Source organism: Cebus imitator, unplaced genomic scaffold, assembly GCF_001604975.1.
Source record: "Cebus imitator isolate Cc_AM_T3 unplaced genomic scaffold, Cebus_imitator-1.0 Scaffold111, whole genome shotgun sequence".
Lineage (NCBI taxonomy): Eukaryota > Metazoa > Chordata > Mammalia > Primates > Cebidae > Cebus > Cebus imitator.
In genome coordinates this window covers 1,643,061-1,658,403 of record NW_016107426.1, presented here as the reverse complement: position 1 = coordinate 1,658,403, position 15,343 = coordinate 1,643,061, and the positions used below count along the sequence as shown (strand labels likewise).

At 42.4% G+C, this 15,343-nt stretch overlaps 1 protein-coding gene across 5 annotated transcripts in view; it reads right to left on the bottom strand.

Moving 5' to 3' along the window:
* Positions 1 to 14,831, bottom strand: part of VPS8 (VPS8 subunit of CORVET complex) — a 240,631-nt gene extending 225,800 nt beyond the window's left edge. For 2 of the 5 annotated variants that reach the window (XM_017538380.2, XM_017538382.2), the window contains exons 1-3: positions 14,734 to 14,831; positions 2,753 to 2,997; positions 1,284 to 1,352 (exon numbers count right to left, since the gene is read on the bottom strand). In XM_017538380.2, the coding sequence (XP_017393869.1) occupies positions 1,284 to 1,352; positions 2,753 to 2,905 (222 nt within the window). In that variant the 5' untranslated portion in view covers positions 2,906 to 2,997; positions 14,734 to 14,831. Of the gene's footprint in view, positions 1 to 1,283; positions 1,353 to 2,752; positions 2,998 to 3,302; positions 3,389 to 14,733 lie in introns of all 5 variants that reach the window. The other 3 variants (XM_017538381.2, XM_017538383.2, XM_017538384.2) reach the window with 3 other exon arrangements.
* Between the last annotated feature and the right edge of the window lie 512 nt (positions 14,832 to 15,343).

The following is a 15,343-nucleotide window of genomic DNA, read 5'->3' as shown; positions in this document are numbered from 1 at the left end:
TCCTATAAAGTGTTGCCTGTAACACTAAAAGAACGGGCAAAGAAATCCTACAGTCAGAGACCCAACTCACTGGGAGCTCTGGTACACATGGGCCTTTCTGTCAGGGAACGTTTGCATCCTTATCTTTTGGAAAACATAACTGTGGATTTGAAATAGATTTATATGTTACAAGGTCTTCCTCAAATTAGAAGCTAAAACCTCCAAGGGAAGTCACAAGCAAGTTTTTAAAAGATGAAGAGGACTGGGTTGAAGGGTTGTCAGCAGATTCAAGGGACATAAAACAGGCATGCTTCACCAACCACGTACTCTCACATTAGAAAGTCCCTTTAGAAAGCCTTTGATCCCCCAACTGAGAAAAGAATACCACCATTTCAAAACTCTGAAAACCTTTTTAATAGAAATGGTAATCATAAGATAAACTATAAAAGATTGGTTTTCTTCATACAGAAGAGTGATGAAGCTCATTACAAGGTTGCACAATGTTCTTTAGTGTCAGAGGGCAAGCTATTTGAATATCAGTGGTAGAGAAAACTTACCATTAGCAACACATAATACAAACTTCAAAAGTGACATAAATCTTGCATCTCTATTTACTTAATAAAATATATTTTCTTTTATTTTTTTGAGATAGAGTTCTTGTTGCCCAGGCTGGACTGCAGTGGCGTGATCTCAGCTCACCGCAACCTCCACCTCCTGGGTTCAAGCAATTCTTATGCCTCAGCCTCCTGAGTAGCTGGGATGACAGGCATGCACCACCACACCTGGCTAATTTCATATTTTTAGCAGAGATGGGGTTTCTCCATGTTGGCCCCGACCTCAGGTGGATCCACCCGCCTCAGCCTCCCAAAGTGCTGGGATTACAGGTGTGAGCCACTGCGTCTGGCCCAATAAAACATATCTTAAAGTCTGCCAAGTATCAGGCATTGTGCTGGGCATGGAGATTCTAAAGAGGAACAAGACATGGTTTCTGCCCTTGAGAAGCTCCAATCTAGACTACTGTTGTCCAAGAGAACTTTCTGTGATGACAGAAATACTCTTTATCTATGCTGTCCCCTAGCCACATAGCAGCCACCAGCCACATGTGGCTCCTGAGCACTTGAAATGTACCTTGTGCAACCAAGGAATTTTTTATTTGATTATAATTAATTTAAAATTTAAATCGACACACACGACTAGTGGCTGCCCTACTGAATTGTGCACATCTGGGTGCATGTATGATAACTAACCCAAAAAGTATTAAGATTCATGCCACGAAATGACAGTAATCATTAATATTCACTTACCTCATTTAGTATGCTTTCCAGCGTTGGAGGCGTATCAACTTGAGGAATATCAAACTCCTTGTCATCAATCTAAATAAAGAAAAAAAAATAATGCTCACAAAATGATGCCTTTCCCCTTATAATTGCAAGGAGTTTTCATTGATTCAAACCAACATCAATTAAAAGACAAACTTACCATCAAAATGATCACAAAATCAACTCAAAAATCCGTAGAAATAATCAAGTCAAGACTACAGAGTGGTTTCATTTCCTCTCTACACAGTTACTATGAAGGACAAATATGCACTAACTACATTAGCCTGACAGCCCTTTCCAGAAAGCTTTATTATTATTATTATTTTGAGTCTCGCTGTAACGCCCAGGCTGGAGTACAATGGTGCAATCTCAGCTCACTGCAACCTCCACCTCCTGGGTTCAAGCGATTCTCCTGCCTCAGCCTCCTAAGTAGCTGGGATTACAGGCACGTGCCACCATGCCCGGCTAAATTTTTTTGTATTTTTAGTAGAGACCGGGTTTCACCATATTAGCCAAGCTAGTCTTGAACTCCTGACCGCAAGTGATCCGCCTGCCTTGGCCTCCCAAAGTGCTGGAATTACAGGCATGAGCCACTGCGCCTAGCCTACTTTCCAGAAAACTTCTGTTGAAAGAGTTTTGCATCTGCTTTCTTAAACATGACAAAACAACATCTAAGACAACCCCTAATTTTCTAAGTTTAGACATAAGTCATAAACAATAAGCAAAAGTCTGACATCACATTTCTTAGTTATTTCATAAATTATGGGGAGAGATAATCAGGTCAAGCAACTTGTCATTAAATATTCTCATACTTGCAGAAATCCATTAACATAATATTAAATCAAAGGGAGAAAAAAAATGCTGTGCAAGATAAGAAACCTACCACCGGCTCTGCGACTTTGAGAGGTCATTTAACATAGCCGCATGCCAGTGTCTTCACCTATACAACGGATTATCAGAGTGTTGTGAGAGTTGTGAAGCTCAAATGACAACATGAATCAAATCATTTCATAAACTGTAATGGACTATCCAAATGAAGGGCGATGTTATCTCATAAAACCATACACATGGGAGGCCAGGAAGGGAGGATTGCTTGGGTCCAGGAGTTTGGGAACAGCCTGGGTGACACTGTGATACCCTCTCTACAAAAAATTAAAAATAAGCCGGGCGTGGTGGCATACATCTATGGTTCCAGCTGCTTGGGAGGCTGAGGCGGGAGGATCACTTGAGCCCAGGAGTTTGAAGCTTCAGTGAGCCATGTTTGCACCATTGTACTCCAGCCTGGACAACAGAGTGAGACCCTGTATCAAAAAAAAAAAAAAAAAAAAAAAAAACTATACAGAGACTCCTATTAACCCATGCAAAAATGACAGGCTTAGAGTCTCTGGGTCATAAAGCATACTCTAACCAACTCTGGTTAAACATCATCACTTGACAAAAGTGGAAATTTTTACCAGATCATTTTTGAACTCCAGTTCCTTGTCCAGATCTATGTAAGAGAATTTTGAAAGTGAAGCTTCTAGATTGAAAGACTTATTCAGCTCTTCTTCGGCAGTCTTGGCGCAGAGGCTCTGTTCCACATTTTCATGGTCTGGTTCACTTTCCATATTTACTTTTAATAACAGTATTCAGTTCATCAAAGCAAGCGTTTTTTGTTTGTTTGTTTGGCCTTAGCTCAGAAAGACCTGAATGATGATCTCTTTTCAAAAAAAAAAAAAAAAAAAAAAAAAACCAGTATCATTTAGATTTCCTCCTTGTCAATTGGACATTCCAAAGATTTACTTGGTCAGACTTCACTTAATCATCTAATTGCAGGCAAAGTAAAATCAACAGTGGCTACAGGGCATATTACTGGGAGAGGGTTTCAACGAGAGAACAAAGGAGGAACACCTAACTTGGGCTCGAGGAGTCTGGGAAGTGGCCCCCCCACCCAAAGCCATGAAACTGGTGATAGTGATGACTTAAGAGGCTCGGCCACCAGACCTGGTACCTAGATTTATTTACCTAACAGCATAAGGGTAAACCGGTGCCAAAGGCTTCAATTAACGCCTTTCTTATGCTCCAAATCCCAGGGTAGTGCTCCGGTTCTCCTGGAAATAAGCATATAAGGCAGTTTTGGTTTTTGCCGCTGCACCGGGCCAGAGACATCTCTGGGAGCTTAGCACAGACACTGGGGATGAACAACTAGTTATTTAACACAACACTAGCAAACCTAAGAGTTCAGATCTACCAAAGGAAACAACAATGACCCCCAAGATGAAACAATTCCATAGCCTACCAGAGATTTCTAAAAAGGGAGCTAGTCAGAGAGAATCATGGACACTTTCAGGGAAAAACGAAATACTAAAGAAAACTAGAAATGCATATAGCTTTTTATTTCATATTTCCCAGCTCTAAATAATAGATCACTCTTATTTCAAAAATGACAGATAATTTGGTTTACTTGCAAAACTGTCAGTTCTAGAAAGCTAAAAATATACTTACAACCTAAGTTTAATAATTAAGTTTGCTTTTAAATTATTTTATGTTGTGTTTCAATTAGGCTACAAGTGACCCAACTTTAAAAAGTCCATTTAGCTTTAACTGTTTAGAATAAAGCAAAAATATGAAGACAGAAACAAAGCCCTAACAATAATAATAATGAAGGTCACTTTGTTTTCTAAACTAGATATTTTTCACAGTACCAAATAACTGGCAAAACTCTCAGGGCAAAGCTCTTTCAAACTACATACTGCCCTTCGTGGGCATAAACACCACTACCACCAACCACCTTTCCCCTGGAGTGAGCTGCTCTTACTTAGTAAATTAGATTGTGCATGTTAGTAATGACAGATTGTGCATGTTAGTGAAGGCAGAAAAAAAGGCTTACAATTACTGAGCCACTTAATTTCTTTTAAGAGATGGAGTCTCACTATATTGCCAAGATGGCCTCCAACTCTTGGGCTCAAGCCATCCTCCAGCCTCAGCCCCCTGAGTAGCTGGGAATACAGGCATGTACCAACTGTGCTCAGCTTGAAATAACTAATTTATTTAAATGAACTGTGATTAGTTGTTTTTAAACAACATGGGAAAAATTCACTGACAATTTTATCTAATGAGGCTCATTATTTTAGTACCTATAGTTAATTTCACTTCCTTTGATGTTTCATTTTTATCATATTAAAAGAAATGTTACTTTGTATAAATCATGGACTCATGAAACTGACTTTTCAAGAGCCGAAGCCAACTTTTCTAGCTACTACACTATTTGGTATATTACCAAATACAGACTAATTTCTTACACATGCTACAGAAAATAGACTCTAAGATTGTGCCCTATAAAACACACGCTATCAAACACATTCCTAGAACACATGACTGAGGCGACTCTGCCTGGCAACATTTTAAAATATCTTTCCAACATCAGGTACTAAATACAGGGCTCCTTTTGTAATAATCCAAATGCAGTAGCAATACTAACATTTATATGCATTTCTTCAAAGACCTTGGCTCATGACAAATTACTTTTTAATAAAGTCTTTCAATTCCTATCTGCATCACTAAGCAAAAATGGTTACAATTATTTAAGAACTATTTACAAACATGCACAATCTAATTCACATTCAATGGTTCCTAAAGACAGTTATTAACTTTTATTCTTATGCATTTTTCAAAAATAGTATAAAGACCATACAGCAAAATAATATTTATTTAAATGATTTAATAATCTAAAATGTTTCATATTTTATATTTGACTTTCCAAAATAACTCAGAGGGAAAACAATTTTTTCCAGCTCTTTTTATCCCATATCTGGAGTTATTTAGAGGTTCCAAGACCATATAACAATCTAGCATCTCTGAACACCAACATGACACTGAACAAGTATCAAGCACTCCCTGAAGACATCATCCTGCCAAGCTACCCTGCCCCATTTCTGACCTTCACTTCACTGAGCTCCTTTTGCCGATGAGATGTGGTGGCAAAGCGGAAAGAACATAAATAAGCCAGAGTCTATTAAACTCAGGTCTACTGTTGTGGCCACTTTTCTTAGAAATGACCAGGAAAGAAACACCTTTCCCTGCCCTCCCAACACCCCCAAAAATAAAATACACAAATCAAGTCTGAATCTGGACTTTAGGAGTTCCCATCTGTGACCTTGGCCAATTTGTTTACTTTTTCTGAACCCCTTCTACTTCTCCATTGGTAAATGGAATATTGTGGACATCTGTGTTGTTTGCTCAGAATAGCGCCTCCTTCTGGGAAGGGCTCCTTCAAACCATGTGCTTCTTGTAGAGGCTGACGGTCAAAATTCCATTAGATCCCACACTCCCCACCCACTCTCTTCTGCAGAAAGGAAACCATTCATTTAACACACATCCACTAAACACCTACTATGCATCTGTCACTGGAGACCTACCTTTATTGACAGAACTTAGGTTCTAGGTACAGATTCTCTGGAAAGAATGAAACCTATAGAAAAAACTAAGTAGAGAAGAGAGTCCTGACATCATTCAACCCTCAGACTGTAGTCTTCTATCAAGTGAGCTCTGCCCATAGCCTCTGGCAGTTTGGCTATGTAAGCCAACATACGCTCTCCCAATGTCCCCCTTTCTTTTAGCACTTAAAATGGACAGTCCTGACTCTCAGGAATGCAACTACCTATCCTGCAGGGCTACTGTGAGGAACAAATGATATAAGCATTTAGAAGGATCTCAGGACATAATTTTCAAAAGATACTAGCTATTATATTTAAAACCTCAAGATTTTCAAATTTTTCTCAAGATTCTAAGACAAAATCTACTATTTCTGTAAAGGTCTAGCCAGTGCTAAGCATATCAGAACAATGTCCTTGATATCACAGCAGTTCTTCATGAGCTGAATGGTCGGGGTTTTGTCTTATTACAGCTACCGCCAAAGCATCAGAGACAATTCATAAAAACTTGAATTACAACAGAAGTGTCTCATGTGACTAACTAATCATGGATTTTTTTAACATCAACATCAGTCTACACTTTACTAGTGATGCCACCTATGTCCCCTTCCCAAGTTCTCTCTTGTCCCTTACCAGCAGTTACTCCTTTCTTCATTTTAGTCAGTAAGCTTTTCCAACCCAAATAGACCTGATGAATCAAAAGGTCATCATGCTCAAATCTTTTTTTTTTTTTTTAAGAATTTGCATCAGTTGCCAATCAAATTTTTTTAAAAGGAGAGTTCAACTTGAGCACCTTCTGTGAATTTTTCAGAAAGTACCTGAGCTGGGAATCTACCTGTGGTAGGTAATATAAAGGCACCCAACAATGCCCGTCCTAATTCCCAGAAACTATGAACATGCTTTTTTACATGGCAAAAGTGATTTTGCAGGTTAAATTAAGACTCGACAGGAAGATTATTCTGGATGATTTGGGTGCGTCTATAATCACAAAGGTCCTTAAAAGCGGGAGAGAGGCAGAAGAGAACGCCAGAGAAAGAGATGTGACACAAGAAGCAGCATCAGAGAGACGCCATGTCACAGGCATCGAAGGTGGAGAACGGCGCTCAGGAGCCAAGGATGCAGCATCAGAGAGACGCCACGTGACAGGCACTGAAGGTGGAGAACGGTTCTCAGGAGCCAAGGACGCAGCATCAGAGAGACGCCATGTCACAGGCATCGAAGATGGAGAAGAGCACTCAGGAGCTAAGGATGCAGCATCAGAGAGACGCCATGTCGCAGGCATCGAAGATGGAGAACAGCGCTCAGGAGCTAAGGATGCAGCATCAGAGAGACGCCATGTCACAGGCACTGAAGATAAAGGGCGCTCAGGAGCCAAGGATGCAGCATCAGAGAGACGCCATGTCACAGGCATTGAAGGTGGAGAACGGCGCTCAGGAGCTAAGGATGCAGGCAGCCTCTGGAGCTGTGAGAGACAAGGAAACAGACTGTCTCCTAGAGCCTCCAGGACTCAAGTTCTGTCTTGACATCTTAATTTTAGTGAGACTGGGGTCAGACTTGTGAAGTATGCAACTGTAAAATAAATCTGCGTTGTTTTATACCACTAACTTTATGGTGATTTATGGCAACAGTAGGAAATGGACAGTTGACCCTTGAACAACACAGGTTTGAACTTCAACAATCCACTTACAGGTGGATTTTCTTCTGCCTCTTCCACCCAAGACATCGAGTTCAACCCCTCCTTCCCCTCCTCAGCCTACTCAACATTTAGACAAGGATGAAGGCCTTTATGATGGCCCACTTCCACTTAATGAAAAGCAAGTATATTTCCTCTTCTTTAGAATCTTAGTATCTCCTTTTCTCTAGCTTTCTTGATTGTAACTATACAGTATACGATAAAAGGAACACACAAAATATGTGTTAAACAACTGTTAATGTTATCAGTAAGCCTTCTGGTCAACAGTAGGTAGTAGTAGCGAAATCTTTGGGGAGTCAAAAGTTGTACTTGGATTTTCCACTGGTTGAGGGGGCGCTGCCCTTAACCCCTGCATTGTTCAAGGGTCAATTGTACTAATAAATATAAATTAATGTTTCTGGTCCCATATCCAACATTCTGAAATATTAACCCTGCCCTTGTGGGTTGGTGTTGCCCATGTGTTTACTAAGCAAGCCCTTCATTTCCACATATGCACGAATGATGAAATGGTTCTTATATGATGCTTAATATTTCACACTTGAGATACAGGTCCTGCTTCAGATATCACATAAATGTTATCCCAGTACAAAGGCTGATAATGAACCACTCATAAATTCCTATTGAGATGCAATTCTACAACTAGTTCTTCACCCAACCATCATGTGAGCTAGCGTTTTTATAGTTCTTAGGGGACACCGTACCAAACAGTACCTGCATATAACAAAGTGCAAGTTACACCAAGTATCTCTTACTCTCTCTTAGAATGAAATCAGATTAATCGGATAGGAAATATATGTCATGGAATTGCAATGACCCAGTATACTGTCCTCTTCTGAGTGCTGATAAACGAGAATTTTAATAATTCAGACATAAGATTATCAGTTATTTCCTCTTGTTATTCCCAACCAATTAATAATAGATTCAAGGACCATTAAAAAAAGATAGGTACCATATAAACAGCAATGACTTGATTATGACACTGGCTAGCTGAATAAGAACTCTAATGTGTGACCTATATTAGGCCAGGTTAATGTGGAATTCTTGCACCACTCTTTTTTGAGAGATGGGATCTTGCTATGTTGCCCAGGTTAGCCTTAAGCTCCTGGCCTCAAGCAACCCTCTCAAGTCTCCCAAGTAGCTGCAGCTGCCAGCCTGTGCCACCATTCCCAGCTTTCACCAGTTTTCACCTTGGCAAACATTTATTCCTAACTGTTCTCAAGCTCCAGGGTCCTGTTTAATTCTCTGACATTATTTTCCTCCTAAAAGTGTCATATGAGATACTTTTTCACATTACAATGAAATAGAATCAAGTTTTTATTTACTATATAATGCTAAAGAGACATCACAAAATATAGCAACAACATTACATGTAAACTTTATTTTGGGCCTTCCCGATCCAAACATTTCTCTTCATTCCTTTGTTTTGTGAAGGAAAAAAAAAATGCAATAGTGGGTTAACTTCTATGAGATTTATATTACCTTTCTCTGGCAAAACTAACTTTTTTTTTTTTTTTTTTTTTTTGAGACAGGGTCTCCCTCTGTCACCCAGGCTGGAGTGCGGTGGCACGATCTCAGCTCACTGCAACCTCTGCCTCCGAGGTTCAACAATCCTCCCACTTCAGCCTCCCAAGTAGCTGGGTCTGCAGATGCACACCACCACGCCCAGCTAAATTTTTGTATTTTTAGTAGAGATAATGTTGGCCAGGCTGGTCTCAAACTCCTGGGCTCACACCACCTGCCTGCCTCAGCCTCCCAAAGTGCTGGGATTACCCATGTAAGCCACCGCACCTGGCACAGGTGGACTTATTTTTAACAGCTCCCCAAAGCCTCCAGGATGAAATCCCAAATTCTAAGCCTGTGACTCCAGATATGACATGAGCTGATCCTTCGGCCTCCTTCCCTCACAACTGAAATTATTATTTGCACTAAGAGTCCTTCAAGAATAGCTTCCACTTTCCTTCCGTGTCTGCTCAAGCTGATTTACCTTCCCTTTCCTTTCCTTTTTCTCTATATTTATCTAACTTCCTTCCTTCTGGGCACTGTTCAGACTGGATCTACCTATGACCTCTTCCTTCCCTAGCCACCCTCTGAATTCAGAAAACATGTCTTCTTTTAAAACAGTGACTTGGCTCTTTCTTCATACTGATTCATTAGCTAACTTACAACGTGACTGTCTTTTCTCCCCAGCTATACAATAAAAATGGGGCCATGCTTCTTTGAATATTCCACATCACTGGGCTCACCAGCTTGCACAGCTAGGTAGACAGTTAAAAATGTCTGATTAACACAGGAACTAGGAGATAGGAATAACATCTTGTGCTGCAAATTAAATATATCAGTGTTATTACTTGTAATTGTTAAGCTCCAGAGGAAAACACTTGACTCACACATACAGGAATCTATGCCATAATAAGTAAGCCAAGTTATAACTGAATTCTACTTATATATAATCAGGCTTGTCGACCACTGCAGGTCCCATTTATCAACTATCAGCTAAAACACTGCTTCCTTAAAAAGGCCTTTGTTTTTGCCCTGCTCAACCAGGCTATGTTCCCAGTTAATACGCACTCACAGCACTGTTCTCCTCTTTACTACACTTACCACACTGTCATCATTTCCTCATCGTCTAAACCACCATTCCTTGCCCCAAATTGGAATGCAGGTTCCATGAGAGAGCAAAGACCAGATCTGCCTTGTTCACCATTCTATTCCCAGTGCCAATGTTACACAGTAGCTAATCAATCCATCAATCCACCTGTCTACCCATCCACCTGTTCCTCCCTCCCTAGGTAAACAGCCAGGCAAGGCTGCATCACTAGCTTCCAGAACCTCAAATAGCAGTTCCGGTCATTTACTATAAAGTATGGTTAGTTACACTACTCCAAGACACCTCCATCTGTGCAAGTTCCATTCTTTGCATCTAGGAGAGATATTTTTACATCATTTAGTTCATTTATAACATGATGCAAACCCCACAATGTCAGATGTTTTATGTTCTTTCGCATTAATTCAGCCTAGAGGCCAAGATGAATACAGTGGAAATGTACCATACTTCCATTCAATTTACTGGAATTCCTCTATTATCTTCAGCAACGGGACAGAGAGAAAAAGAAACGATTCACATAGAGCAAGAGACTGCATACCTCCACTCGGTAACTACTTGCTTCACCGTGAACACAGGAGATGGTCAGCGGCTGTGCTGTCTCGGTTCTCACCCGCCTCACACACGAGCAATTCACTTCATCTGCATTCAACATCACACGCACCATGCAGCTCCAACATGGAAAAACAATACCTGGCTGTACTGGACCTCCTGAGAGTCCGCTTGTCCAGCTCAGATATGACTCCCTCTCGGAGTGGTTTGAGGGTACTCAATTTTCACCTTACTCACAGCCTTTAGATACAGACCCTACTTAGAGCAATGCTACTATCTACTGGGATGCGCTGCTTTACTTGACCCTGGAGTTTCTTTCCAAGAAGGCACGTTTAGGTAACTGCAGCTCACAGTACCGGAACTGCCACAGCGAAAAAGCCCAAACCTCTGTTTCCCTTTCTGTCCTTTTGGTGAACACATAAATGAGAAGAGTGACCATAAGCACATACAGAATAAAAAATGTTAAAAAGAAGAGTGGGGGAAGGAACAGTGCCTAAGACCTTCCTGTATACAGTGCTAAGTTACCACCATGAATTGTCAGTCACAATCCCCAAGGAGCTCCCAGTCTAGAAAAGAAAAATCTAATCCCCTATCACAATATACAAAACAATAATATGAACTAAGTCTACAAATATCTAGATAATGTAGAAATTCTAACTTTATTGATCAGGTTTTTTTTTTTTTTCATTTTTTAGTTGGAGTCTCACTCTGTCACCAGGCTGGAGTGCAACGGCACAATTCCCGTTCACTGCAACCTCCGTCGCCTGATTTCAAGTGACTCTCCTGCCTCAGCCTTCTGAGTAGGGACTACAGGCACACACCACCAGGCCCAGCTAATTTTTTTGTATTTTTAGTAGAGACGGGGTTTCGCCATGTTGGCCAGGATGGTCTCAATCTCTTGACCTCGTGATCTGCCCACCTCAGCCTCCCAAAGTGCTGGGATTACAGGTGTGAGCCACCGTGCCCCGCCTGTTGATCAGTTTTATATCAATACGTATATGAGGTAATAAGTGAAATGAATAACAGAGAAAAATGATCACTTCCGGATTCTGTAATATTGTCTCCACTATTACGAGAATCTCTCTTCCCAGATCCACTTCAACCCCAAAGAACTCCTCCTAAAAAGCACCAGGCCTTGTGTAGAATGAAATATATTCCCTTTTCTTCTTCACATAACTGATGCAGGTAAATTCTTGTAAGTTAAATGCGCAAAAGAAAGGATTCCACTTCGGTACAGGCTGAGCAGTTGGTGGCCTTCTTTATAAAACTGCAATTAACTATCATCTCAGTTTCTCTTGGTTAGGTGTCAAGAAGGATACAGAGTCACATCCTTTGTTTTTTTAAGAGCAAGAAGTAACCTGAAGCATCTTGCTGAACTGCAACAGAAAAAACAAAGGCTAAAATACTCCAGCACCTCTGCTGCTTCTCCTCCATTCCAACCACGTGATTCTGGTGGTGCTGCCAATCAAGAACCACCAGAATCTGTCTAGCCAGGGGAGCGGAAGAGTAGGCACATCACGTTCTTATGTCCAACTGGCCAATCAAGGTCCTTCTGGAACTGTAAATACTAGAGGTAGGAGTTTGCTCTTTAGTCTGGGGTGCTTAATCTTGGATGACATAACACAGGAGTCATCTGCAGTCACATCTTCTACGCATTTATATACAGTCACATGCTCCGAAAAGACGTTTTGGATCAACGACAGACCACATATACAACCACGGTCCGGTAAAATTACACATAATACAGCTGAAAAATTCCTAGAGCCCAGTGACATCAGAACTGTTGTAACGCAACGCATCAGTCCTGCGTCTGCGGTGGTGCCGGAGTAAGCAAACCTCCCGTACTGCCGGCAGGATAACGCTGCGCACACGCAATTACGCGCGCTACGTGGCACGTGATAGGAAACTGAGTACTGGTTTATGTATTTACTGTCCTATACTTTTTATCATTAGAGTCTATTCATCTACTTATTAAAAAATTAAAAAGCTATAAAACAGCTTCAGGTGGGTCCTTCAGGAGGTATTCCAGAAGGCACTGTTATCATAAGAGATGACAGTTCCATGTCTGTTACTGCCTCTGAGGACGTTCCACTGGGATCTTCCTGGCTCTGTGTAGGCCTAGGCTAATGCCTTCATTCAAGATTCAGTTAAGAATATAACATGTACCAATTGTACAGATGACACCTAAAGCTGTGGATCAAGAGAACGTATCATCTAAACTCTATGAAAGCCATCAACAGATCCAAAGTTAAACATACTTTATTGAGTTCAAAAGATCTTACTTCTCATTCACATACATAACTAACATCTTGTGTCACACTGGTTGAAATGTCAATGGAATAGTGAGATACAGCTAAGAATCACCAACATGTCCCGATATTCTGGAAGACAGAAAACATCCATATGCCAACGGTCCAGATACAAAGGAAATATGTCAAATATAAAGAAAAATCAGCATATTACTGTTAGAGCTCTGTAAAGAATTTTCTCACATATGCCTTTTTGACCATATAAAGCCCAAGAATGCAACGATTTTTTTTTTTCCATTTACCTTTATTGCATATTCTATGGAACAGGCCAGCTATAGCCAGAGAATTCAATATCTACTCTGTGCTTAAATTTAACCATGAACAAAAGCCATGCCTTATACAAACATATGCAGATTATCCAACCACATTTACATTAGCTATACCTCAAACACACACAGGCAGACATAGATATACACAGACAATTAACATGTAATTATCTCCCAAACACGGACATCTGGAACAAGGTTTAGCGCCAGAAGCTAACATCCAGCTTGTTTTGCTTGGGTCTGGGGTTTTTGTTTTGTTTTTTTTTGAGACGGAGTCTTGCTCCGTTGCCCAGGTTGGAGTGCAGTGGCACAATCTCGGCTCACTGCAACCTCCGCCTCCCAGGTTCAAGCGATTCTCCTGCCTCAGCCTCCTGCATAGCTGGGACTACAGTTGCGTGCCACCACACTCGGCTAATTTTTTGTGTTTTTAATAGAGACGGGGTTTCACCGTGTTAGACAGGGTGGTCTCGATTTCCTGACCTCATGATCCACCCGCCTCGACCTCCTAAAGTGCTGGGATTACAGGCATGAGCCACCGTTCAGGGCCAGGTTTTCAGGTTTTTTAGTAGGGGAAAGTAGAGGGTGGATGGTGCAGCAGACAGAGGCCTTCCTATTCATTCTAACAATAATCTAAGAAGTGGAGGGGGCCTGCTTATTTAAAGAAGTCTCCCCAGCTAGCTATTCCTGATAACCCACGGCCATGGAACCTCTCACGGATCCCACCTCCCCCCCACCCTATCCTATGAAGCATACCCATTTTGTACACCGGAACACTCTGAGCAGCTGTTGCCCTCTTTCCTCAGGGGCCACGCACGGAGAACTAGCCAAGGCACAGGAGTAGCCTCGAACTTTGGAGGCCCACCTTTCACCCTGCTGCCCTCACTCTGGGGCACACCTTGCACGTGGAGACAAACTGGAACCAGCCTCACAGGGTGCGCAACAATTCCAAGAGGCAGACGTCCCATCTCAGCCTCAGATTCCGGCACCCTGATATCGGTCCCTGGAGGATGAAGGGGTCCACACCCCTTCCCCAGGCCCGACAGGCGGGCTACACCTCTCCCGCCAGGGAGTGGGGAGGGGCATGACACCCGCGGCCTAGGCTCACAGTCGGGGGCGCGGCGCGCCACTCCCTCAGCCTAATCGTCGCATGACTGTAACGGGACAGAATGAGGCTTGCAATTACAGCCGCGAAGGGGCTAGGGAACTGGGGGGTTACGGGTCCTCTGCAGAAAGGGAGAGATAACAAGCACATCACTGCAGTCACTGGATTTAGTGAGACCTCAGCCCCTTCCAGCTTTGGAGCCAATAAACCCCTTTCTACTGAAGCCCATTTGAATTTTCACATTCATTTGGAACCAGTAAGTGGAAATTGCCCGACCCAGCTCCGGCCCAACGCAGGACACGCCCCTCCACTCGAGAATCAACCCCGCCCGGCCCGTGGGCCGGCAGACGCTGCTCCGTCCGCTCCCCGAGGTCACGCCGCTGTCGCGCAGGGGAAGGCACCGACGCTCGGAGACCTCTGGCGCGCTCTCCCCCCATCCTGAATACGGCCCCTGAATCCTGTCTCCTCCCCACGGGCCCGCTCCCTGGAAATTCGTTACCTGAGCTTGCAGCCATTCCGGCCCAGGACCGCCGGCCCACGTGACCGCCCACCCCCGCCCCGCTCTCGCCTCACGCACGCGCACTAACTACCACTGCCCGCCGCGCTTCCGCTTTCCTCCTCGCACCGCTCCTCCTCTGGGGCGGTCCGCGCCTCTTCACCACGCCCCTATTTAAAGGGCCAGAGATACACTGTCTTCCCCCCACGGAAAAAAAAGGATGATTCACATCTTGAGGACCAAGAGAATGGAAACGTCCAAGGAGCAGCGCAGACGAATAAACAGCAGCCCTTGCGGTGAGAGAAGAAAGCTCCTTCTTTAAGAAAGTGAACTTACTTGCAGCCAGCCCAGAAAGGGAGTTGATTCTCTGCCTTTTGGAGTTTGCAACCAGTAATTTTTTTTAACTTTAAAAAAAAAAGATGAACACAGAATTGCCAATTTATTTTGTCAGATAAGGACAATAGGCACACATACTAAAAAACCAACTATTATATATCGTCAGTATTGCTCCCCAAAATACATCTTAACACCAAAAATACAGGAGAAACATCGTCTCAAATAAAGAAGACATCTTAAAAATGAATAAAAACGTATGCTTATTTCTCTTGTTGCT